This window comes from Mastacembelus armatus, chromosome 11 (genome assembly GCF_900324485.2).
Source record: "Mastacembelus armatus chromosome 11, fMasArm1.2, whole genome shotgun sequence".
In the NCBI taxonomy this organism is placed as follows: domain Eukaryota; kingdom Metazoa; phylum Chordata; class Actinopteri; order Synbranchiformes; family Mastacembelidae; genus Mastacembelus; species Mastacembelus armatus.
The window spans coordinates 11,494,340-11,520,955 of record NC_046643.1 but is presented as its reverse complement, the minus strand read 5'-3'; the positions used below and the strand labels follow the sequence as shown (position 1 = coordinate 11,520,955).

Below are 26,616 nucleotides of genomic sequence, written 5' to 3'. Positions count from 1 at the left end.
CTGAATGGAAAAATAGAGGGTCATCTTAGATTCTTGTATTTTTAGGTTTTTATGTTTATAAAATCCCAACAAGAAAGATTTTTTTCTTTTAAAACACCTCATGCATTACCAAGACAAACTGCGCAACTCAAGTGTAACTCAAGTGGGCAACGCACACAGCTCATTGAAGAGTGTCATAGATTAGTCATTCAGTGCAGGAATGCAAGTCACCCCTTGAGAGCATGAGTGTGACAAAGCAGGCCTGCTTCTTGTTGAACCTGTTGGTGACAAGACCTGGTGGCTTTCACTGACAGAGCTTGTTTACATACATGTACAATTTGCTTCATAATTTTACAGATGTGCAATTTCTTTCACTTTAGTTTTCATTCCACAGTTAAAGCTGAGTGAACATTCCTATGGATGCCAAGTATTCATGTCAAAGGATGTTATGACCCATCACTGGATGTCCTGCAGCCAGAACCACCATCTCTTCACCTGTACCCACACAGTCCACAGACCTGTGCACAACAGGCTAACTACACTCCAGTGTCACAGCTAGTATTTTAAAAAATAATAATAACATAGTTAGCATGCTAATATTATGCTGAGCTAACAGTTGCCTTAGCAAAACCTAACAATACTCACTCCATCTTGATAACCCATCAAACAAACTTTCTAAGCCTCTTGAGCTGCCCTGTCTTTGTAAAGCATCTTCCCACATTCTGCACTTACCCCATCAGTCACCCACTGTTCTTTTAACCCACAGCCATTCACTGGAACGGTCTGAGTGGACCATGTTTGTCTCTGCCTGATTTAGGTTTGGCCCTCCTGCCTGCACTGTAGGCAGATCTCAGTTCTCTCACTTCAAGTAAGTAAGTGTCCCTCCCTGAGGCAGATGTCCAGTTAGATCAAGTGTGGGCAATTCCAGTCCTTGAGGGCCACTGTACTGCTTCCCAACTACCCCTGGGATATTTAGAGCAGTGAGTAACTACTGATTACCTGGATCACGCGTGTTCAGTCAATCAGAAGCTGAAAGATACCACCTCAGATGATGGTGGAATGGAGGAAGACGAAGTGAATTGCTTTTGATTGACTGAACACACCTGATCCAGGTAATCAGCAGTTTTTAGGATGGGGTAGCTGGAAAACCAGCAGGGCAGTGACCCTTGAGGGCTGGAATTTCCCACCCCTGAGTTAGGTGATTAAATAGCACAGACACACAAACACAACTACAAACCAAAGTAGAAGTAAGAGGAAGGAAGTGGTGGAAAGTGTATTCTATGAAATGTTGTGGGTGCCACAGTAATAGCACAGGGGTGTGAAAACCACCACATGTCCCTGTGATATTATGATAAATTATACATACTGTTTGCCCTGGACTTCCACTGAGTGATGGTCAGTTACTGCCCTCAGTAATGGAAGAGTATGCTGACACAGCAGGAACTTACAAAAACTGTCCTCATCCCACCCAGCCACATCCCATGAAGCTTTTCTCTGAACACCCTGTACACAATCCTTCACACTTTGGCTCACTGATCCCGAATCCTCCTAAAAATCACACATCTTTGCTACCATCTAACCTATATGTTCTGACAGATGCAAGACATAGTTTATCACCAAGACAGTGAGGTTTTGGAAAGAGTTTATTGTGCTGCACAAGTCAACAGTAATGTGATAATTGCATTTAGTGCACACAGTAAAGAGACAGAGAGATAATAAAACACTGCACAGAAAAATAAAGAATACTGCATTTACAAATGTCATAAATAAAGTTAACAAATTGGTGAAAGTGAAGGGGTTCATTTTACATAAAATACACGACATGTGAGTGGATGTTTGCTGCAGCTCCTGGGGGGCAGGGGATTAGAAGAGAGGTCAGCGTTGGAGATCAATTTCTTTGGAATAGATTTTGGGGTTTGCAGAGAATCTTTAGTAATATAGGTGTTATTGGTCCCACCTGAATCTTTATGTAAAAATAATTACTGTGGTATATATGTACTTAATGTTTCTCTGCGAATGTGACAAGAGCCTTTTTTCTTTACGCATCCTATGTATCATTTAGGTCCAAGCTAACACTAAATTAACAACAACAAAAAAAGGCCTCTATTTAACAGATATTAAATGATTCCAGCTTTGGTCAGATTCTATCACTTCTAAAATAAGCTGTCCTTTGTCCAAAGCGTCTCATTGCTAAGTGATTTCAGTCAACAGTTTTAAATTAGGCCTGGCATCATCTTAGTACTGCTACTTTGATGCATTTGGGATATATGGCCTTGGTTTGTCTCTTCGATACAGAACTCATGCATCTCACATTGATGCTGCTCTTGAGCAGCAAGGTCAAGAACTATTTTGCAAAAACGAAACATTTAACAACATTGTTCACAGACTGCAATGAAAGAGACAAGTCAAGTTTCTGCAAACCTCTGCTTGCGTAAAACACGGCTTTGCAAACAAAGTAACATACACATAAAATAACTCCATCAACTAATGTTTTGTCCATTGAGCTTTTTCTCTAGTAAAGGAGCTTAAGCAACTTGTCCACAGACAAACATATATAGGAATGAATCTTCTTTCTGTTGACAGAAAATAACACAAGCTCCATTTCACATTGTTAATATTTTGTCATTTATTGAAAACCTGTTGTGCTCTTGATCCTTCTCAGCCTTCACTTAAAATGGAAGGTTCAGTAAATTGCATGAGCGACATGCAACAACGGCTAATTCACTCCATGTTAGAGTAGGTTCTCAACCAGACACCTTGCATTTATATCTTTCTGCTCATTCATGTCTGAAGATTATAGAAAGGCCCTAAAGAGCTGAAGACATGATGATATAAAATTGGAAAATCCATCCAGTTACAGTTACATTCGCCACGTGTAAGGCTGTAATTTAAGGTAAGGTGTAATAATACACCATGCTTTCCTTTTCAAGTGAGGCTGTGTTTGAACAAAAAAAAAAAAATTCCCTCAATCAACCTGGAATCAGATGAAATAAAAACATCAGAAGGAGCTATGGTTCTGTAGCGACAATAAACACACCGCTGATAAATTGGAACATGTTACATTTCCAGCAGAACATCTAAATTAAAAAAAAAAATGAAAATGAGAACATAAGTACAACAGCTCATCTTAGCCTTTCGTGAGTTGACTTGGTGTTTCAGCATTACTGGCTTTATGTGTTCAATACATAACACAAACGTAGTAGCACAGGCTGATCTTTAGCAGCAGTATATCCCCTCATCCTCCTCACTGTGGTCAAACTGTGACAGACACACCATGACGGTGCACAAGCAGAAAAACAACAGCGTGATCAATGTGTTATGAAAGTTACTGTATATAGTTCCTCTTGAAACATGTAGCAAAATAAAACTTTACAGTATAACTGCAACAAAAAAAATAATATCTTTACCTCAAACTTTAACAGTGTATACAGAACAGAGTAAATTAAGACGACTATACACCAGCTATTTCATTTACACCACTGTTTTTATTTTTTGAATGAGATGCTGGGGTCAGTAGTGGCTGCATGGCTTTTATTTCTATCTTCATCACTATTCATGGTGATTATTAACAATGAAAATAGTTTATTTATCATGCAGCCAAGAACAGATGGTATATATTTAATTGGTAAAGCAATATCTCAACATGTAGATGGGCCAATGTGTTTTATTAATACATTATATTGCTTTAAAAGTTCTAATGGTCTTTCTCATTGCTGATTTCAGATATTGCAAACATTCAAAATCGGAGTTTTTGTGATCTTTCACTGCAAATCTGATTATGTTGATGTATCTTAAGTTTTTACTGGATTGTGTGAGAAACTCTGTCACTTCTAAAAGCTGATAACTCTTCACAAGTGTCTTCTCTGTATATACCTAACAGGTAAATATCACTAAGGTCATCTATGATATATTATCATGTTACACAGTTGGGTGTGTCTGGCTTTGTTGTCTCATAATCTGACTCAGATTTCCTTTTTTCCAAGCTGTTCCTCTGCTCTCAGGTCAAACTGGATTATAGATTTAGACGAGATTTAAAGTTCAAATTGGTGCATGAAAGTTTAAAAACAATATCAACTTGCTCTGTCAGCTTTTTGTGATCAGCCACCTACAAAATGAACACAGATATTGTGCTGAGGATTCTGGGAAGTGTGGTCTTTGGAACAGTTGATACCTGAGGTGTCTGACTGTGAGGCAACATAAAAGAACTTTAGCTTAGTTTTTCTTTGATTTTTTTTTTTTTTTTTTTGGTGCCATAAACCTTGAGTTACAGGAGAAATGGGAAGGACTGCTCCTTTAAAAGGATAGAGACTGAGGAGAAGTGGGGTCATAATGATGCCCACAGGTGTAAAAAGAGACTGGAGCTGATTGTGTGACTATCCTAGCCAGTTTAGTGGACAAGGAAGTGATGAAGACTCTTGGTGTCGTTCTCCTCTGCAGTAAAAACCAACTAAAGGTAAGAAATGATCTTAGTGGGGTTTTAACATCTGTTGTGTCTCTAAGTGTGTCTGCGACGATGGTGGTGATGATGATTGTGCATGTCCTCCATTGTGATCCTGCCCCACACTCCAATCACAAACGTTTCAATCTCACACTCATTGTCGCCGCGAGCGATACGGAAAAAGCCGTTCTCTCCCCAGTTCTTTCCCCAAGAGTTGGCAGCAATCTGGAAATATGTTACACAGATTGCAAAATACGATCAAACAGAACAGAAGTCTGTCAAATACTTCAAATCTGTAGCGTATTACTTACTAGAGAAAGTGCAATGATTCAAGCCGAGTGAGATTTAATTTGGTATTATAAGAGAAATTTTCAAGGGAGCATTTAACAGTGTTTCAAGTTGAAGTACATCTGTTTTGGACAGGACTAAAAAGATGAATGTGTCGTTTTTAACATCAGAAAAAAAAAAAAAAGTCTTACCCAATATTTTTTTGATGTTCCATCAAAGTGTCTCTCCTCTCCCCACCTGGTGCATAAAGTAGAGAGGACAGTGAGAGAGTTGCAAAGCAATCTTTAAAGTATGGATGATTTCAGACAAAAACAGGAATGTGTTCTTCAACACACTTGGCATTACTGACAAAACTAGGAAACGGTGTAAGTTGTGCTCATGTTGGGAGAAAAATATTCTTTTTGACAACATCCTGAAAACAAGGTATTTATAGCTGGGCACCCTCTACAATGTAGCTGCCCTCCTACATCATTCCTATCCAAAGAATGTGAATACCCCTTTTTCCTTTGCAATATTTGTACTATAAAACAGGAAGGAGAGGGTAGGTTATGAGGAAGAGGAAACTACCTCAGTACTGTTGAAAAGCCAACAAAACTAATGATGAACTATGCATGTGTGTATCAGAACTTAAAGGCCTATCTTTATCCTTGTCCCTCACCAGCAGCTTTGTTCTCAGGAAAAAAAACAATATTTGCCTGACACTTTGGTCTTAGCTTAGCTGCTGCCAACTATTAGATATTCACTGCACGGTCTCTGCTCATCATGATCAAAACATTCTCCCAAAGCCAATTCCCATCCTGTTTTTGCACTTGCACTCTCGTTTCCCCAAGAGACACAAAATTGGCCAATGGCTTATCTTCTATCAGGGAAAGGAATGCTGGGAAATAGACTGGCTGGTCTCAGACGCTGCCAAACCAGCAGCCTGCCACCACAACACAGGCAGATAGTGCCAACTCTCCTCTATCAGGGAGTGACTTTATTAGTCCAGTGTTTCCCAGGCTGCAGTCAAGATGTCATGCTGCTCAGGAGCACACATTAAAAACAGCAGTGTAAACAACAGATGTCAGCTACAGCCTGACATAGACCAGAGAATTATGACTTGGAGTTTTGAGTAATACAGATGTGTATGTGCTATTATTGGTATGGAGAAAAGCAGACAGAATTGGACTGGTGCTGATCTCTTATCTGGCCTCCAATTGGCTCACTCACTCAGTTTGGGACAATGATGGGCATACCATGGTGCCCGTGTGCCCCATCCTTGCCCAACACCCCTCATCCCACCCCTGACTCCTACTCCAGGGATTGATCCCCGTCTCTCTGTCTAGTCCAGCCAGGATCAGCAACCCAGACAATGCCCTTTCCACCACGGTGGACCTCAATGGTCTTTCCACAAACTTTCCCAGGCCCTGGGCTTAAGGGAACGCACTGCTGTGGGATTTGGCCTAACTAAACACGATGCCTGTGGCCGGCAGGTTGGAGCTCAAAACACCATGTCCACCACCTCCTCTATTCGCTCCATCTGTCCCTAACCCCAGGTCTCTGGGCTGTCCACATCCACTCGCCCAGCAAACGAAGTCACACCGAGTCAGTAGAAGAATCCAAAGAGAAGGACAAAACTGGAAGTTTGGGAATACTCATCCTCAGCATCGTGTCACACCATGCCTACCTCCAGAGTTCATTAAAAAAAAAAAAAAAAAAAAAAAAACTGAGGGTGTCACAATGTAATTCCAGTACACAGAGTGTGATCTTGACATGACAGTATGAAGACGGTATGTGCATCCACAGAAAACATTTCAGTACAGCTTCTCAAGTATGTGATTTAAAGTAATTACAGAGTGAAGAATGAGGCCATGAGTGTTTATCGTACACATATCTATACATGCTATAAGATGAAATATAATACAATACACATGCAAGGCACATGTGAAAAGGGACAAGGAAAGCTGAACAAGCCCATAAATGGCTTCTATTTTGTCTTTGTCTGTGGCCAATCAGATAAAAACAGAGAGGCTGCTTTTATCATAGCTCTGAACTCCCCGTCTGGAGGGTTTTTATGTTTGGTTTTTTTTTTCATTTCAGAAACTGTTTTTCAAGTCAGTGCCAAGTTGAAGCACTGAGGTACAGAGCTGCAGTCGAGTGCTCACAAACACGTTTCTCCCTAAACATTATATTCCAGGGTAACTGCTCATTTTTCTAATTTGCTAAGGGAGAGCAAAAGGCAGAAACTTATCACTGTCATGACGTCCACACTTCCAAACCAGCTGGATGACTCACACATTAGAGCCCTGTCAAATATTTACAAGTAAAAAGGACATTTATGACTTTTGGCGAGTCAGAACTACTTCTGGCTGCTCCCTGTTGTCCATGCAGCACATAAAAATAGCAGCAACTATCTCTCTGTCTGTGCAGAGTCTAAATGATAAGAATATTTTGCCTTGGTTGTGGAGCTAAGAAAAAAAAAGAAAGGATAAGGACAGGAGACACCACAAAGTGGGACAAGATGCGGCAGGAAAGCCAGGAATATGGGAGAATAAAGCGAGAGTGGGGGCAGGTAAACCAGGTGTGTCCGTCGTCTACATGCCTGCATATTTGTGGTCGCCGTATTTACTAGACAGCGGAGGGAGGGGGAGGGGTATATTGTGTAGGATCAGACAGAGGAGTGGAGTTAAGGTGCGTCTCCAAGAGCAATAGACGGGGAGCGGAGCTTATTCACACATACACTGTCGCCCGCGTGCGTTTACACATGCAAGTGAAGCTCTGATTCAGGCCTGATCCCACCAGCTTCTTAGTGAAAACCTGATTCATCGTTAATAAACACTATTTCCTGCTGAAATGGCATCTGTTGAGCATGTAGCAACAGTACAATGAGACACATGAAGACCTGATTTGGGAGGAGGGCAGGCAAGTATTTTTGTCCAGAAAATATAAAGGCTGTGGGACATAGCACTTGGTTTTCCTGAACAAAAAATCCTTTCATCATTAAACACAAAGGCACAAAATATCAGCAGAATCTCAGTGTGTTTACTTTGGACCTAATTAAGTTGGTGCAAAGACCAAAACCTCTGTTTATTGCCTATTGCTTGGTGTATAAATACAGGTTACTTACCCAGTGATCCTGACTGAGTGTGTACCGTGTTTGCGGTACTCTGCAGGTTTTGTGAAGCTGACGTCAGTGTGTTTGTAGATCCCACTCCTATAGACAAAGAAATCCTCGTGGACCTCCATAATAGCTGCAAGAACAAACAGGCAGGGAGAATTAGTCGGTGGATAACACACTCATTAACTGCTGCCTTTTTTTGATGTATGGGTGTGTGAGACTTAAGGAATTAGGTAATTACTTTTAGATTAAAAGATAATAGTTTTTATTTTGCACAAACCCCATACAGACACTAAAAATCTGTTTTGTGTATTCGTTGTAATGTTTGTGAATCCAGAACTTTATCGAACTTATTCTTCTGTGCTGTTTTTGTAAGATCTACCTGCTATAAATCCAGTCCTTACAGTACACTCACAATGCATAAGTACACACTGAAACAACGGCAAACATCGTTATGGCCTTTTGCGTCAGAATGAAACTCAGAGGCAAAAAGGAAACTGGAATGAAGCAAGTCCTCCTAGACTGTTAAACAATGAAACAAGAAGCTGGCTCAGGCTCACAGAGAATCACAGAGGACACATACACAAATACACACACGAGACTTCTCTATTCAAGTGTACTTGACAACGGTCCAGATGGGCACCAGACAGTGAGGCCGGCTCATAAAGAAAGTTAGTTCAACCACACTGACGTGAAGGCGTATCGTATATGACAGGTGACTGAGGTCAAAGTTGAAACTCAGAACAAACCCACTAGGATGACAAAGTCAAAGCATCATCTGGCATGCAACACAAGGCCTCAAGCTGCACATGTTTGGATTTGTATGTCTGTCGGGAGTGCACGGTTGTTTAGATTTTATAAAGGAACATTCACTTGAGAGCAAATGTTGGCAATAAAACCTAAAGTACAAGTATATTTATCGAGAACAAACACACTAACAGGCATCATCTTACCTTGCACAGGGCCATTATCCATAATTTCCTTCATAATCTCCTTTTCCTAAGAGAGAAGATACAAGAAAGGATTCATAGGCAAAAGAGAGAGACAGACTGAAGGATTATTACCTGTCAGTGAAACGGACAGAGTAAACACAACCCCCCTGGATGTTAAAAGTCAGATAACAAGATTGAGTCCACCAGGACCCGCTGACCATAATGCCTGGCTTATTGACTTTACAAGCCATCAATACACAAACAACAGACTGTAATGATTGTGAGAGGCATTAGCTGTCATTTAGCACTGATGGATGATGGCTGATAAACCGCACGGGTGCTGCAGCTCAGTGATCAACTTTAAATTGGAGGAGATACTTGTAGCTGCATACAGAGACAGCCTCTGGAAACAGTTACGGGGAATGTTACATGATACTTTATGTTCATAAGTAAGGCCAGAGGTGCTTTCTACATGAAGTGGAATTGAAGGATGTAGTTTTAATTTGTAGTCATCAGCTTTTAAATTGTAAAATAAACCTTTATGTACCTTTTTTCTTTTTTTTTTCTGAAGAGCAATTGGTAATTTTGAGATCAACAGTAACCAAAAATATATCAGATTATTATTATTTACTTCTACTATTTAACAGTTAAATAGCATAATCAAATGCATGCTCTCATAATGCAGCACAGTTTTCTGTCGTCTAGTCAGAAGTCTTGGCCACTGTGCTCTCATTGACTGACTCAGACTTAGCTCACAAAAGAGGCTGAGCATGAAAAGATGACAAACACAAAGAGTTGAGTAATTTGATATTTAAACATAAACCCTGTAATCTAATTGTAGACGTTTGAGTCCCGAGTTATAGTAGATAATGATTATAGAGGATGATTTCCAACATGGAGTCTGTCACTGCCATGTTTATCCGATATAGTTCAAGGAAACCTGATCGAACTAATAAAAATATATTACCATTTATATTTAGATTGTGTCTCAGTTAGAAATACAACCACTCTCGTGAAGAGTGTTGTGAAGCATGTGATCGTGTTGTGTTCATTCACAACTATGCATGAGGAAAGGAGATGGAAAGATAAAAAGTACACTGTTTTCATTCATGAACTTAGGTAACATCTAGCTCTAGGAGCCACAGTGGTGTCTTCAAGGTCGTATACGCAAAACACAGTTTATCTGTAGATACTCCCATAAAGTTTCTCACGTCCATCTCATAAATGTTGCAGAGAAGAGTGAATGAAAATTTATGTTCTCACAAAACTCAGAGAGCATAGTGAAAAATGTACAGTAAGTGTCTATAAACCAAACGTATACGCTGTGAGTAGATGTTTGTGTGTCTTTGCATGCGCTGTGTTGCATGTGTGCAGCACTTACGTTGGATGAGAGCCTGTAGGGCGGTGTGGACTGGTAGATGTCATTGTGATAGTTGTGTGTGTTGGGGCACCGCTGCGTGGCCTGTCTCTTTCCCCGGCCAATCGAGCGGCTCTGCATCATGCAGCGGCCCACCTCTGCTGGAGTTTGCTGTGGGGGCTGGTAGGGGTAACAGTCTTCTGTCACCACTCTGTGACAGGAGGGGACATATGGAAAACGGTTTCCAAAGTTTCCATAAAGTTGTGATCAAATCTTACTTGAAAGCAAGAATGCTATTTTGTTTGTAGTTTCTTTAAAAGGAAGTACCCTCTACGCCGAAGATACCACCAGGCTCCATCGATACGCCCCCCTGCACAACCTCCCTGGTTGCGTGTGTCACAGGAAATAAGATTTTGAGGGGACAGCTGTGGAGTCATGTGACCCATTGACTGGATGGAGATTCTGTCTGATGCCACAGCTCGAGTAGAAAGACAATTTTAGCATTAGTCAAATTAATATGGAACTAAAACACTGGGAACAATACAACATGTTTTTTTTTGTGCGTTTTTGAGCCAATGCCACTTAATTTGCCAGCACACTGACGTGTTTTAATTGATCTATTTTCTTTCTTTTTTTCTAGATATTTATGGGCCTTTTATGTATAAACTGAATTCTCTTTAGAAGCTACCTGCAGTTGAGAAAGCCCAGGAAGCAGCACAGTTTCCTTGGTCCAGGGGTTCATGAATCTTCCCCGGCCACTTCTCCGCTGCGTTGAAGTACAGCGGTAGATTTTCACTCTGAGGATCCATGTTCATCTGAGAGAAGGACAGAGAGAAACAGTTTATACAGCCCTACTTCAGTGTAAAATTCGAGTCAAGTTTACGTGAGAGCCAAGACTGTCCCTTCTGAGAAAACATTTTTCAATAAAAATCATTATCATAACTATAAGGGCAACATGTCAAACATGGATTTAAAGTAAAACAGCTGTTAGTCCTGCCAACACAAAGCTGCAGAAGTGGGACTTGTCTGAATGAGGTGTGGGGCTTTGCTGAGTTATTATCTGAACAAAAAACAACAGATACAATCAAAATACTTGGGCAGTCTTGTATGACAAGTTGGGATCAGGGGCAGATTACATAAATCTGCTAATCAACCCTCCAGCAGAAGGGACTTTTCCTGCCTAGTGCCAATCTCTGATGCTGTAAAATCCTTTTAATACAACCATGAGGCTATTACATTAGTGTAAAATCAAAAGAACCAGCTAAACTCAGTGTTAGGGTGGTTCATCTCCATTTGTAATATTAATATCACTATGACAATAAATTCTAAATAGAACCACAGGCCTGAGAGAGAGTGCAGATATTTTATTGATAGTTCAAATTCACTTGCAGGTTCCAAACATCTTCAAACTTATTAGTGTTTACTCAAAATTGGGCACTCTCTCAATCTCCCAGTTATGTTTAAAAACACTTCCACTCTCACTCACAAAGAGCCTGGCTGCTAGTGCTGTATTTCTCTGATTAATAGTGAGGTATATTCAGAGCACAGACGGCCACTTCAAACATAACTAAGGAATGTGCTGCTGGTCAGAGATTTGTAATTGTGGAAGGTCAAAGTTCAAAAACTCAAAGACTTGAAGCACCTGATCTGCAGGGCTGATATTAAAGGAGAATTGCCTCAAGAATAAGTGTGTCTGGAGTATGCATGTGTAATGACTTCATTCATGAATTCACAATTTTCCAATGGGAGGCTGCAGACAAACAGGAAGAGGGAGAGAGATCGAGATTTATGAATGGGCTACTCTAATCTGGTTCTTGGCACAGGTAGGGACACGCTGACAGAGGAAGGAGGAGGTGAAGTTATGCAGAAATAGTCGCAGAATGCTGGGCGAGGTAAAGTGTGGGAGTGAGGATGGATGGATGGATGGATGGATGTAGGGTGGAAGTGGGCAGGTGCAGACTGAAGACACGAGGTTGCTCTTTATTCTTCAGCCAGCCATCATCCCCTCCATCATCTCTGCCTTATGTTTTGGTTCCGTCTATCTGATCTGTCTGGGTAAAATGTAAACAAAAGACTGAGGTGATCTGAGTAGGTGAGCTTCCAGGCAGATGCCATCACATACCAACAAGCCACCATAATTAAGTGAAAATGTTTTGATCAGTGTTCACTTGTGATAGGTTTTAAAACCCACATGTCACAAATCACTAACCCAAATCAGGTATGAGGGAGCTTTAAAAAAAGTGAAAAGTCCCAACCCAAATGTAACTATTCTTTTTTTGCCTGCATTCTCACCTGTCACCAAAACCCCCCCGCTTCTCTCACACCAACTCGCCCACATTCCCCTGCACCACACCCTCCTCCCCTCCATGTGTCACATGTTTGCATGAACTGAAAAAATATTGTACGAAATTAAAGTGTAAAACATCTGTGCTGCCTTCACAGCTTCACTCATAACCAAATGTGTACATAAAAAATATGTTTAAAATTTACCTGAAATTCTACTTTAAAAGGTTCTAATAAAAATTATCTGGAAAATTGAAAGTGATGAAGAAGAAACACTGACCCTTACGTTTAAAGCTTCAAACACCACTCTAGTGGAAACAGCAGATACATAATATATTGTATATAGGTAAAGCAATAATTATCTATTTTGTTTAAGAAATCTGAAGTAAACCCAGGGTTAATGAGGTCATACTAACTAGCATCAAATAATGTGACATTCTTCCAATATCTGTATGGAGATTTGATCTGTCTTACATCATTTTAAAAGGTGAGGTCAAAGTTTAGCTACAAAACACTAGTGGTGTGGATTACTAGCACTAGTACTAGTAATCACTAGTACCACACTAGTGATAGCAAAAATGACATGACTTGAGCTTGAGCTAAGAATATGAGGATAAACAGTGAAATCTCTTTGTGCCTTCAGGAATTTGATCACCCACATGTTTCGACTGGTATTTTTGTTCATTTGAGTCCTATAAACTCCTGAAAACAATTCATTTTCAAGTATGATGACTGTGCTGTACCTGGATCTCATTCATGTTCATAATAGTCCTGGAGGGTCTTTGTGTACCCAGCCGGTACCGGATGCCCTCATCCAGAGTCATGCCATAGAACTGACTGTAGTTAGCTGCTTTCCACCTGAAAGCACAAAAAATGTTTGTACCAGTGACTGAAGATATCATTGTATATAATAAAATACCACCCAGTATGTGTTTTTATGTGTGCCTGAGAGAAAGATTTACCCGTAGTTTCCTCTGTTGATTGCATGGATCACGTCAGGCTCTATCAGACAGGTGTTCTGCTCACACTCCCATCGTCCTGAGGGCCCACATGTGCTACACGAAGAGACAAGACCATTAAAAGGCATTAGACGCTGCAACTGAATGAAAGTAGCTTCAGTTTCCATATTTATGCTGAAGACAGAAATATTCAGAGGCTCAGTGGAATTCCCAAATAAGAAGTTAATTCAGGGAAGAGTATCAGAAAATGGAAAAGAGTGGAAAGTAAATAAATGAGGGAGTGAGAAAAAGAAGAAAAGTTTAAAAGGTTCATTCAGCCTTTTAAGGCTCCAGAAGGCAGATCCGTTTTTAGTCAGAAGAATGAAGAGGGGATGAAGTCAGCAAGATGAAAGAGGGTCTAAGTGAACAGCATATTTATCACGACATTAAGATGTACTATGGAGATGCTCCAGAAGGGAGAATTTGAAGTGATGACTCACTGTAAGGGAGTCTATGTGTGCAAACACATGATGGCAAAAGTGTGACTGCAACAACATAATGTTTAGAAATATTTCACTTTTAAAATAAAATGCTATAAACTATATTTGTTAGAAAATGTACCAGAGAAAAAGCTAAGCCACATACACTGTCACTGATTCAAAACCATGCACATGCCTTCTGCTAAGTAAATGACTAAATCTAATTCTGCACAATTGTTCAGTTTTATCAAGACCGACTATAACATGATAAATATCTGCGTATAGCAGCTGCACAAGTCATTGTGAAAATATTATGAGGCCTGTGTGTCAGCAAGAGAGAAAGAATGAGGGGTGTTTCCTATACTGGCATGTGGAAACAATCATAAAATCTACTGTACATTAGACATGTTTACAGAGAGGCGGACCTGCCCGAGAGAGTCATTGAACACACACACAGACACAAAATATTAGAGAGGTCAAATTCCCCTTTAGTCACACTGAGACCTACAGAGTGTGTGTCACTTCTCAAACTACACTCCTTCCTGCTGGGTTCCTGAGACATATGTGAAAATATAATGTTCAAGCAGTACTTAAATAAAAAAAATGCACTCACATACATACATACACACACACACAAGCGAAGTTTAGACCTGTGACTGTCTGCTCAGCGTCCCACAGAGGGTTGTCTGAGGGCTTTTGATTAAAGGAAAGAGGTAATGACCTTTGACCTCTACCTCATTTTAACAGGAAAACAGGCATGCAGCTCTGTGCCAGTGAGTCAAAAACAGAAATAAATTGTGGTAATACTACTGGACACAGGCACAGTGACAGACTTATGGAGACAGACTGTGACTGAGAATGAAATATAAGTTCTGTGAGGACCATTAGCAGCCATATAATACATTCCATTTACATGGCAGCCTAAAAAGTTCAATCTGGCATTAGCTGTTGTTCTAATCTGTACAGCATAGGCAGAAAGAGCAGAGCTGCTGCTGGGAAAAAAAAAACAAAAACAAGGCTGAGCTGGTTGCTTCTTTGTGATTGTTGATGTGAGCAGTGGGCCTCATGTTTCAGATAATTTGAGCAGTTAGAGTGTTATCAAGATGCTTCACAGCTCAGGGAGGAAAAGGCCTCAGCTGGCGATCCAATTAACACAATAAAGGTCTGCTACAGTTATCACAGGACATCACACACACACACACACGAATGTAAACATAGTTACTTTTTTAGCATTTCATGCTCAGGCAGACTATTTTGTGCTGCCCAGGAGTTCTGACCACTGCTAATGAGAGACTTTGGAAGGAAAAGAGGGAGAGCTCTCTATCGTCTCAAAGCGGAAGCTCTGCCATCCACCCTGCAGCCCTGATTCTGAGAGAGCTGGGAGGATGCACATTTGGGAAATTAATAAGTGCAGCGTGTGGGAGTAGGAAAGGGGAGTGTGTGCGCGTGTCCCTCTGTGCGAAAGTTGTGCATATGTATTGCCTTAACAAGCTTGTGTCAGCTCACATGTACAGAAGAATCCTTTGTTTGACGGTGAAAAGGGGAGTTAGCACATTAATGTTGTTTTTTGGTGACCTGGAATGCTGAGGGCTACTTTCACCAATTGGTTTGTGTTTGCTCTCCACATGTCTTTACTTGAGAGGAAACACTGGCCCTGCAATCAATTCACACTCTCACCTATCTACACACCCATCAAACCCTTTAGGTCAACCATAATTAAGCCGCCTTGATAATAGTCATACTTAAGGACTATTAGATTGACACGGCAGCTACTGGAGTCAAATAGCTGTGAGGCCTAAATGACGGGGAGATCAGAGGGGTCAGCATGCTTTGGGTTAGACATGTCATGGCAAACAGCCACTGTGTGTTCCTGTTGCAAAGAAAATAAATGAATACAGACCGCCATTAAATCAAAATTTGCGTGCAAGTGCTCATGTACCAATGTAAACAAGGACTTTGAGGAACCTCAAATCATACGTGTGTGAGAAACCACAGTCGGGGACAGGTGAGGAATTAAATTTCTTTCTTCCTGCCTTTGCTCTCTTAACCTCCTCAATCTCCTCCCTCAAGTCTCTCAAGACCTCAAGTCTCCTTGACTGTTGTCTATCAGAAAAATGACACCCACTACTTAGACTCATGAGTGTAAAAGGCCACGGAACTAAAAGACACTTTGCTGTCACTAAAGATTATAGTTTAAAATGGTGTTTTTAGAAACTTTAAACTTCATGTCAGAGTCATAAAGCAAAGAGCTGTTTTTAAATCTAGATTTTTAAATCTGGTATAAAAATGATGCAACACTGTCAAGGAGCTCTCCTCAAGATTCAAAACAGGATACATGACTTTTGGACTACAATATCCAGGCTCAATTCTGTGCATTAGAGGATACAGATTTTCATCTAGACCAAAGTAACTACACTTTGAACAGTTCAGAAGCTCAATGACAACTGTTTCAATTATGATTCAGTTTCTCATGTTACTCAGTAGGGGACATGAGAGAGAGATGAGCTCAGAGAGATGGAACACTCAACATTGCTAGAAGAAAAAAATCCCCATTTACACAGTTTGTGTCTAGAGCCTTACAGTTGACATCATTGCCATTTTAGTTTAGTATTTTTGCATGCTAATATCTGTTGTTACTGTACAAGCTGAAGACAAACTGACATTTTGCTCTGATGGTGATGTTATGTGAAAGGTAATATGTAGACAAAAAAAAAAAAAAAAAAAACAGGACCCCACAACTGAAGCATGGCTGTCAAAATAAAATACAGATACATATTTTTCAACCCCACACAACTTTGCTTTAAATTCCAGCACAGACCTCAGAGGTAGTAAAGGATGTCAGCATAGAATTCGGAAAAATGGGCTGCAAGACAGATCTACAATTGTTTCATTTATATATGTATCTAAAGCTACATGCAAAATATTCAAACAGGAATAGTTAGAAAGTTAGTGAAGGGGACATTTGAAGACAAGTCCAGGAAAAAGAAAGAGGGATTTACATACCATAAATTACAGTTCTCTTTGTATGTTTGCCCTGTAAAGAACTTGTTTCCATTTCTTTCGCATGTGTCTGAAAGGAAACAAACAGGCAATTTAATTATATACTGGCATGAATAAACACCAGACATTTTACCACTAATTTCAGAGAAATCCAGCATCCAATGCAGACACACAAATGAGACACATAAAAGCAGACTTACATATAAAGCACTCACACTCAACATAATACAAATGTGTTTTTTCACTTGTGAGGACAAGAAAAATTAACGGTAACTGCATTGTTGTATATGTGAGCATTATGTGCGTGTGAAGGTACACACAGAATATGTGAGGTCTAAGGAGCGCTAAAGTCCAGTAATCCAGTGTAGGAATGTGGTGTTAGCTTCTCTCTCACATTCCCAGGCCCCTCATCGTGCTTTAACCAGCTTATGTTCCACATTGCAACCACTACTGTGATTGATGAAAAGGGCCAAAAGGTATTTTACTAAGTCCCCCAAAAAATGTACTGGCAGTTTTGAGCTGCAGAGGTGATGTGAAGTCCAGTCTGCATTGACACACCATTAGCATTCCTTTTTGATGACTCTGACCCATTACACTTGTATTCTGAACCCTGGCTATTCACAGGGTCAAGTCAACTATATTGACTTGGTGACAGGCTCTCAATGAGGTTTATCTACAAGATGATTTACAGTGGAAGGTGCTGTCAGTGTGTATATCGTTTGGAATTTAGGTTATGAGCTGACTGGAAATTTATAGTGTCAGTAGGTTTCTTGGTGTCTGGTGTGTGAAGCAGCTGAGTGGTTTATGACCGAAACCCTCAAATACCCATCTTCTCCTTTACAGCTGTCTCACTCAGTCACAATTTAGCTACTACAGAGATGTAGCATGTGACAAGTGACACATTTACAGGCAGGGTTTTTACACAGGAAAAAAAAAAAACCAAACTCTGCTTGAACTGACAGTGTGTCTGTCACACTATGTGACTGTTTGGTCAAATATCTGTGTGTGCATGCTCACATACACGCATTAGAGCATGTGTGTCCCACCTTGTTAACCTACCTTGTCGCCCAGGGAAAACATATCTGCACCGACCCCTCAACCTCTCATCTTGCGCCTGCTGTCTGTCACTCCCTCCCTCCTTCTACATACCCCACATTCTTTTCTCCTGACCTCCATTCATCCCTCCATCCACCCTTTCTCCCTCCCTCTGTCCGTCTGGGTTAATAAGAAGCTTACTGTTCCCCACTGTTCCTCAGGTAGGCTTCTGCTGTCACTGGGGCTGAGAGAATGGTGCTATAGCTGTGGGGAGTCCAAATGTAACCAACTGAACAGCTATGTAGTTGGGGAAAATGAGCTGACTCTTAACTTATAAGCACATGTCTTTCTTGTGAGTGTATAAGAGAGCAGGTATGCAGTTGTAATTCTTTCTAGGTGTCATGCTGATCTGCATTGTGGTCCAGGACAAAAGTTGTTAGTGACTGATCTTTACCAGACTCTGACAGGCCCACAAACACACATGCTTCTACAAAAGCTCACTGAGGCAAATGTACACTTGTGCATCCTTACTTCGAATGAAAGGCGGCTCCACGCCTAAACACTGACTCCAGAAGTCAGGGCAGCAGTCAGAGACAGTGCGGTTGCAGAAAAGGTCGCAGTAGCAGATGGTGTCCAGGTAGGGCACTGTGCACAGGTCGTCTCTGCCGGGACAGCAGCCTCCTCTCCTTTGGCAGTATGAGCCAAATGGGTCCCTGATGCCACCAACGTGGAGCGGACTGGCAAGTTCCCTCTTGGTCCTTCTAGACAGGATTCTGTCTGCAGTGCCCTTTTCCACCACTAGGACGAGCACCATCACCGTCAGTAGGATGAGCTTCATGATAAAACTGTAATGGAAAGGAACAGGATAAAAGAGGTGAAGATAAAGGTAATTATATTCAAGCCAGGCTTATTAAAGAATGACGAGTAATATGAGGGAATGGAAAAGTAAAAATTGGTGTATTTTGCCAAAAAGACAAACTCTGAAACTTCACACTTCACAGGAAGAGAGATGAAGAGGTTACAGTGGTAGCAGCATAATTGGAGTATGACCACTGCCAACACACCATCCACCTCCTGTGGTGTCATTCACATACACACTGATGCATTACACACACACAGCTTTAAACAGAGCTGGCAGTAAATGGTCCAAACAGAAAGCCCACATGATCCTTGGAGATCATCTGCTTACTTTTTCCAGCTTTCCTTTAAAGCCACCAAGACAAACAGCAGCTAAATATGAAAATACACTCAAGAGGAAAGTGGTGGAAAACAAGTACTTAGCAACATAAACACAGAGATCCTTAAATGTATTAAATAATATATGATGGGGTCATTTCAGGGCTCAGTTCTCTATATAGTTTGCTCTCTGCCCCCATATTCTTCTTTGTATAGCTTTGTACTGTATTTATATTTATTTACACTAGTTGTAGTGACCCATAAATCCATCTGAGCTATAATTACTCTGTAATATTTTACTTTATCTGAGACGGACCTGCCAGTGCAGTTACCACAAATCCTCATCTGAGGTTAGGATGCTATCACAGTCACGGAAATAAAGTCATGTCCTGTTGTCAAGGCTCATCTCTCCCTGACTTTATATACGGTACATATATTTTTATTGTTTTGTCAACACATATAAGTAACTTTCCACATGACCATAGTGTCACTGGTTAAGGTTTGACCAATGCCCTCCCCCTGGTTGTGTTACACAATTTACTACACACAAATGACCAGGCTGAGCTTCATGTCTGTCTATGAAAGAGCAATCACAACTTTCACTCTCAGGTTTGATTGAGGTCAAACAGTCATCCATATGTAGGGGTGTTCGTGTGTGTATTTGGCTCAAGTTACAGAATGGATCAGTGAACGTGGGACCGGACAAAGACAAGGGGTTGGCCCTCTGCTTACACAAATAGCATCATTAGTTATCCAATAAGATCTCAGTGCACAATAGACACCCTGCACATAAAGCGGGCACCCGGAAAAGATCTTTGCTATGCTGTTTTCTGCATGACTTCCCCTTTAGTCCAAACACACACACACACACACACACACACACACACACGCACACACACACACACCCCACACTCACACAGAAGCAAGCAAATGGCAGCATGGAATGGGGAAGGTCTCCTCTACACAAGTGTTTTGTTGTTGGAGCAGTGCAATAAAACACCCACCAGTCTGCTCAACAAGCTGCTAAGGCCTCCAGGTCAAACTGTTGGTGTTAAAAGAAATACAAGGGATGACCATAATCCCACCTGCTGCCTAATCAGTAGCTTTCCTCTTCAGAGCAAGTTTTATAAATGAAAAATCACTTTTGCACAGTATTTAAATGCAGCAAGACATTTTGGATTAATTTACCTGATGAATCCATATTCTAAGCCCAAATATTTGGTAAAACTGAAACATATCAATGCAGTACAGCAAATAAGTACCAGTATCTGATGGTTAGCAGTAAATATTATAGATTTTAATACATAATACATTGATGTCTTATGAAACAGCTTTGCTCTTGTCCCCGCTGCCATATGGCCCTTAGTGCTCCAGACAGATGTAACCAAACTACTGATCCACACTGCAGACACAGGACAGATGCACACCTAGCATAGGCAACACACACACACACACTATTAATGTACATACACATTACACACATCACAAAGTTGTGTTCGTTTGTGAGCCTCACTTTTTAACACAAATACAGGTCAGAGGAACCTCTGAATATATCAAAAAGGCACATCTGTCTTTATTAAAGGGTCATTTTCACCAAAACTACAAAAACACCTGCTGGTTCCTAGACATCTAATTAGTTTTGGTTTTCTTTGCCAAGGTTTTGGGGCATCTTGAAATGTTATATCAACAGCAGAGACTTTACTAAGCACTTTAAAACTCCTTTCTACACACATAATTGTCTCAATAAAAGTCTTTTAAAGCATGTTTACATTTTAAAACAGAGGCAGAAATATTAGAGGCTAATATCTGAAAAACTAGACAAAAACTAAAATGATCTACATGGGTAAGTGAAACACCAAATATTGTGATTTGGATGAAGTAGACCTTTTATTTTATTATATTGTACATGTTCTTTGACTCTACTCCTTTACTTCTCTTAACACAGCTGAACTTTGCCAAATCACTGCACCACCCACCAGGATAATTCAGGAATCTGGGCTCAGTATATCCATATAAAAGTAATGTCTGTGTCACACAGTCCTTGAGTATTATCTGTCTGGCTCTATTTTTAAAACACCTACCAGAACTTTTATAATAGTATACAGACTTCTAACGAGGTCTGCACCACAGACCACAGGTGAGTGAATGGATAACTCATCCCAGTGTATTACCAGCCTTGTTATGAATTACACAAGAGGAGCAATCACACATTCACTGGACTCAATAACCTCTTGGAAAAAAAAAAAAAACTCCCACTCATATTCTTACACCTATTAATAACATAATATTGTGTCCCATAATCCCACACCCAGAAGGTAAACTTGTTGCAGCAAAGACTTGACTGACTTGTGTTTTGTGTCTTAGGCTCAATAAAGATAAGTAATAATGTAGAGAAGGAGAGTGAAAGAGAAAAAAAAGAGCTATTTAGCTCAGCCTCAGCCAAAGAGTTAGGCTAAAAAGCTTAGAAGGTTCACTAATTCAGTAAGATATTTGAAGTAACATGAGAACAGTGCAAACCATGCTGTGACATTCAGCCTGCACCTGCCTTGAATCTGGAATTAACCAGAGCTGCAATGAAGGAAGCAAAAAGTTTCTTTACCTTAAATTGAGAGGCGAAGCTGGGTCTTGTAATCCAACAGAAGCTTCTTTGGATCTGTTGCTTCAGACGTCAGTCACAGGTAGAGACAGTTTAAGTAAAAATTCAGTCTCCCCTTTCCTTTGCTCCTTACTTTCACAGGCTCTTATACAGGCAGTGGGCTAACCACTCCCCCGGCCCCGTCACTCTCTGCCTCTACTGAGATCTTCTCTCTCTCTCTCCCTGTATCGTACATACACTCACACTTGTTTCCCTTTGACTCCCACAGGTTTCCTCTCCTTATCCAACTGGAACTGCCAATCTGACAGTGAAATGGTTTGCACTCGTTCACATCTATAATTGCTCAGCTGCACTTTCGGGAACAACAGAACTTTCCTCTGCATTATCTTTGACTTTTCCCTGGAGGGTCAAATCTATTTGTGGCGTATGGCACAGTAGTAACTACTCCTGGCCTCCTTTCCACCATCTAGTGGTCAGAGGTTGCATAATTTCATCTTGGGCCAGGCAGGAAAGACCTCCCAGCTTCTAGAAACATATAAACCATCCTCTGGGGGTGAAGGTTTGGCATTTTAGGAGGCCTGATACTCTGAAAGTACAGAATATTCCAGATGTTTATTTTCTGTGTAGACAATATGTCAGTTGTCTCAAGTCTTTTTGCATTACCTGCCTCTAATTTGTAACATTACAACCTTTACAATCTCAGGAGACTTTAGGAGACTTAGATTTAGAACTACTTTTATTCATCCCACCCAAAGTACGTACACACACACACACACACACAAGAGTAGTGGGCAACCATTGCTACAGTGGGCAGTTGGGGATTTGGTGCCTTGCTCAAGGGTCTTACTTCAGTCACGGTATTGAAGGCTATTCATTCCACCCCACCGTCAATTCCTGCCTGAGACTCGAACCCGCAACTTTCAGGTTACAAGTCTGACTCTCTATCCATTGGGCCATGATATAATATAATAAATTTCATTCTTTTTTTTGTTTGTTTTGTTTGTTTTTGCATTCAGGACAAAAGTGCTGAACAGATAGAAGACTGACATGATGGTGCCCAAAATCACAGCTGTAGGAGAGGCCCCCTCTTTGAGACGATCAATAAAGACTGAATCAATAACCCAGCAGGAGGTTAGACAGATTATTTGGAGGAGGAGGTCAGGGCTACTAAAAAATCCTGCCAGGATAAAAGAGAACACTTATAACAAAAGGTATTTAACTGTCAGCATACTGAATTTAATAAAGGAAACAGTAATGCCTGTATACTGACTCCAAGGCCAGAATTTTATTAAATATGACATTTCAATCTGATCTAGATCTTACTCATTGCAGTTGAGTGTGAAAGTATTACTTTTTTCCTTTATTTAAGTTTGTTGAATATCTTGACACCCCTGTGATGTGGATATGACAATTTTCCTAAGTATACTGAATTAATTTAAAGTTTAAATTCTTAAGGCAGTCTGCCATTATCCCATTGCAAAATGGATTAAAAGTAAATATACTGTCATGCACACTAGAAAATCAAAACAATCTTCCAAGATATTAATTTTGTTCAATTAGTTTTTAAAAAAGCTGTCCATTTATCACGTAGCCCAATCGAGGTGAAGGTAGGAAGAATCACATATTCTAGTAATTCAGCTTCTTCGTTGTGAATATTTCAGCTTTCTTAAATTTCTGATTTTGATGGTCATACAAAGGCTATTTGAAGGTGTCATGTTGGACTCAAGGAAGCAATTTTTTAATATTTTATTGACCCAATTGATTAATTAACTGGGGAAACCAGTAAGAAATGATTTCCTACTGAAAATGATCATTTCTAACCATTAATTGCAGGCAAAACAACAGCAAGCCCACTGGGTTGTCTTACTCTATAAAGCCGCATTTCTGAGAAAAAAACTGAAATATGTTTGAATGGTTAAACTGTCAGACTAGCATACAGCAATATAAATTTAATGTTAATAATTCACCCAACCTGGGTTACACTTAGAGAATTTCCTGTGGAATAACTTTCTGAAAAACTGATAGTGTTTAATCGTGTGGTCGGAGGATACCTTGGCATCAACACACCATAAACCTTTTTCTCCAACCTGAGCCAGTCGTCTGCAAGATTCAAACCAGTGTGTCTAACTTACATGGCAGAAATGATAAGCTCTCAAACAGTTTCTGTCAGTTACTATGAGCAAAGATAAGATGGTTCTGGGTAACACGTTCACTTTTCATACAAAACTGTAATTATGGCTTTAACACCTCTTACAGAAGTTCATACCTTCTGAAGAAAGGTGCTCATCTACAGTCACCACCTTCTCTATCATCATTATCCTTTTCGCTGTTTTCCAGTAAACATTTACTCAGTTCTACTAAAATGTAAAAAATGCTATTTCTCACAGTTACTGGCAGCAAATGAGTCATGTATAGGATGAAAGTGTAGCTGTGATGCGTTGCTGACGGTGAATGCACACAAGCTTTATTGTTGTCAGCTGTAGGAGAAGGGGCGTGAATGTGTGAATGTTTTTCCCCCACATTGTGGGGACCTGGCTCCCTCATGGGGGAATAAATCCAGGTCCCCACAATGTAAATAAGTGAATTCTAAAAAGATGAGTTAGCTTAACCTTCGGCTGAGTCTTTAGAAAATGAATGTAAGTCAATGTAAAGTCCCCATGAGGAATAACAATAAACATATGTGTCTGTGTGTATGTGTGGGTGAAGACCCTTAGATAAGACCCTTGAATCAGCAGAGAAAGTCACCAGACAAGGGTGTGTGTGAGTCATATGCGATTCATAAGTGAAGAAAAGAAGAATGAATAACCTTTAATGCCTCAGCGAAATATGTTTCACAAGACCTGTGGGCAGTGTGTTGTAATACGCATGTACTATAAGCTACATTTTACATGAGCACACACACAGACCCGACTCAGCCTGCAGTGAATCAGGCCTCGACAAGCCCTCCAGATGTTTAACCATGACACTCGTCAAGGCAGCAGCAGCATGAAGGAAACTGATATCAGATCAGCAGTGCTTCTGCTTGTGAGGTCATTTCCCACAAATAGACTGAAATGTGGAGGCTGTGGATACACATGGTTAGAATACAGCCAATGCACACCCAAGGCGCACTCACAAAAGAATCAAGCTTTGAGATCGGACCCGACAGAGCGTGGTGTGGGCCAGAGGTCCAGACACACACGCACACACTTAGACACACAAACATCCTGAGGAACAATCCCTCTCTTTCTCTGTGATGATCCTCCCATGATGCTACACAGCAAGGCTCTGAATCCCAGCTGCACTGCATCAGAGTGGAGGCCTGCGCCCCTGACCCCATGAAGGAGTGGACACACATCCATCTCCATCTCCCTGGAGCACTTCCTGTTCCAGGAACATGCATGACAATCACGGCTGATAGTAAACATGAATGGGCGTGCTGGCAGCACACACGTGGACAGACTGCATCTTTCATAATGTTTTTAGGCAGTAAGCGTCTGGAAAAACACAAAGTTAATGCTGATGAGAGGCACAGACATTTGGGAAACTATCAGAATTTTATTGTACTGTTTGTTCTTTCTTTTCTGCAGCTGGAGTTATAGCATTGACAGCAGTGGCTGTACTTTTGCCGCAAGGCTCCTCCCAAAACAACCCTGTCTCACAAACACCTCCATAAAGTGGAATATGAGATACATCTATACCAGACCCTGTTCTTTCTCTAATCCTCTTAAGGTCAGTTTCAGGCTCATGTTCCTTCTCATGTTGAGTAAAGCAGGTCACACTCCTGTTTGGGGATCTATAGCTGCTTTTGTTCTGCATAACTCTAAGACAAAACACTTGCCTTACAGTCTAAAGATACAGGCTTTTTTTAACATGCATGGATGTGAAAATCTATAAGGAAGCAGACGTGAAACTAAAATTTGAAAAGAGGATGTTATGATTAATTCTGGAAAATGACTATACTAAAGCTAAAGGTCAATGGGGATGATGGCAGCAACTCAGCAAACACTACAGATATGCCCCCCACCCCCCCACACACAACTGTGCTTTATCAAAGGTACTGCAAACTGTTTTTTAACTATTAGGTTTGTTATATTAATTAGTACATTCACCAAGACAAAGCCCTTTCCCATCAAATTTTCCATCCATGTTAGAAATGGAAAAAAGCATTGACGTATTTATTGCAGCATTTAAAATGCTTTAAAGGTCAGGCTGTCTGTTACCTCTGCCACAGTCGCACCCCAGTGTCTCAATCGAACTCAAACCTCTGACTTGCAGATTGATTATTGCTGACTGAGAAGTGACAGATTCTGAATCATTCAATCATATGAAAAATTGCTAAAAATCTCTCATCTTCAATTATGTCAGCAAAAACACATAAAAGATTCTGCTTCTGATTTGTCAAATACAAGCTCGGCAGATGGTAAAAAGCAATTATGCCCTGGAAATCATTCACTACAGTGGAATTTCAGTGGAAACATATTCATCCTGTTGTCAAATATTGGCTTAAGAACAGCTGTTTAATTTTACTGTAGCATCCAATTGTTTATAATAAATTCAGATGAACAAATATTTATTGGTTGTCAAGCATCGCGTATAAGCTTTTCAAAACATGCTAAAAACCCAGCAAGCCATGACTTATTCTAAAACCATACACCAAAGCGCTCACACAGAAGGTTAAGTGAATTATTTTTTTAATAACTGCAAATCCATTCAAAAATGGATTATTTTATTACTTCAAATTAAACCGCATGGTATTTTCAATGCCTTGAGGTGTTTCTTTATCTAATTAAAGACTGCCTACATTGTGTTGTCACGAGCTTATTCCAAGTATAATTTACTGTAAGTGACATGCAGAAACTTGTTGCTTTCTTTTATATTTTTCAGTTACTCATACACATCTCTGGTGTGTGAGAGGTGTTCCTATGAAGTCTGGGTTGTAATCATCCCAGGTCTTATGCTTAACATAAATTAAGTGAAAGACTCATCTGGGGGAAACAGATTCTTTGAGTTTCAACAGGAAGAAATGTAACATTTGA

The 26,616-nt window shown here is 40.4% G+C and overlaps 1 protein-coding gene across 1 annotated transcript; it reads right to left on the bottom strand.

Moving 5' to 3' along the window:
- Positions 1-1,604: 1,604 nt before the first annotated feature.
- tinagl1 (tubulointerstitial nephritis antigen-like 1) lies at positions 1,605-21,868 on the bottom strand. Its single transcript, XM_026300518.2, has 12 exons — positions 21,602-21,868; positions 18,358-18,671; positions 16,795-16,861; positions 13,337-13,429; positions 13,118-13,232; positions 10,780-10,906; positions 10,419-10,569; positions 10,116-10,302; positions 8,756-8,801; positions 7,812-7,935; positions 4,897-4,942; positions 1,605-4,642 (listed from the first exon to the last, which is right to left on the bottom strand). The coding sequence occupies exons 2-12, from the start codon at positions 18,662-18,664 to the stop codon at positions 4,475-4,477; spliced, it is 1,431 nt and encodes a 476-aa protein (XP_026156303.1). The 5' UTR covers positions 18,665-18,671; positions 21,602-21,868; the 3' UTR covers positions 1,605-4,474.
- Between the last annotated feature and the right edge of the window lie 4,748 nt (positions 21,869-26,616).

Excerpts from the sequence above, each read along its gene's own strand:
- tinagl1 (XM_026300518.2), bottom strand. The coding sequence starts at position 18,664 with ATGAAGCTCATCCTACTGACGGTGATGGTGCTCGTCCTAGTGGTGGAA. Across the intron at positions 10,303-10,418 it reads TGGTATCTTCGGCGTAGAGG|AGTGGTGACAGAAGACTGTT; the intron begins GTACTTCCTTTT and ends CTCCTGTCACAG. Across the intron at positions 8,802-10,115 it reads CCTACAGGCTCTCATCCAAC|GAAAAGGAGATTATGAAGGA; the intron begins GTAAGTGCTGCA and ends CTTCTCTCTTAG.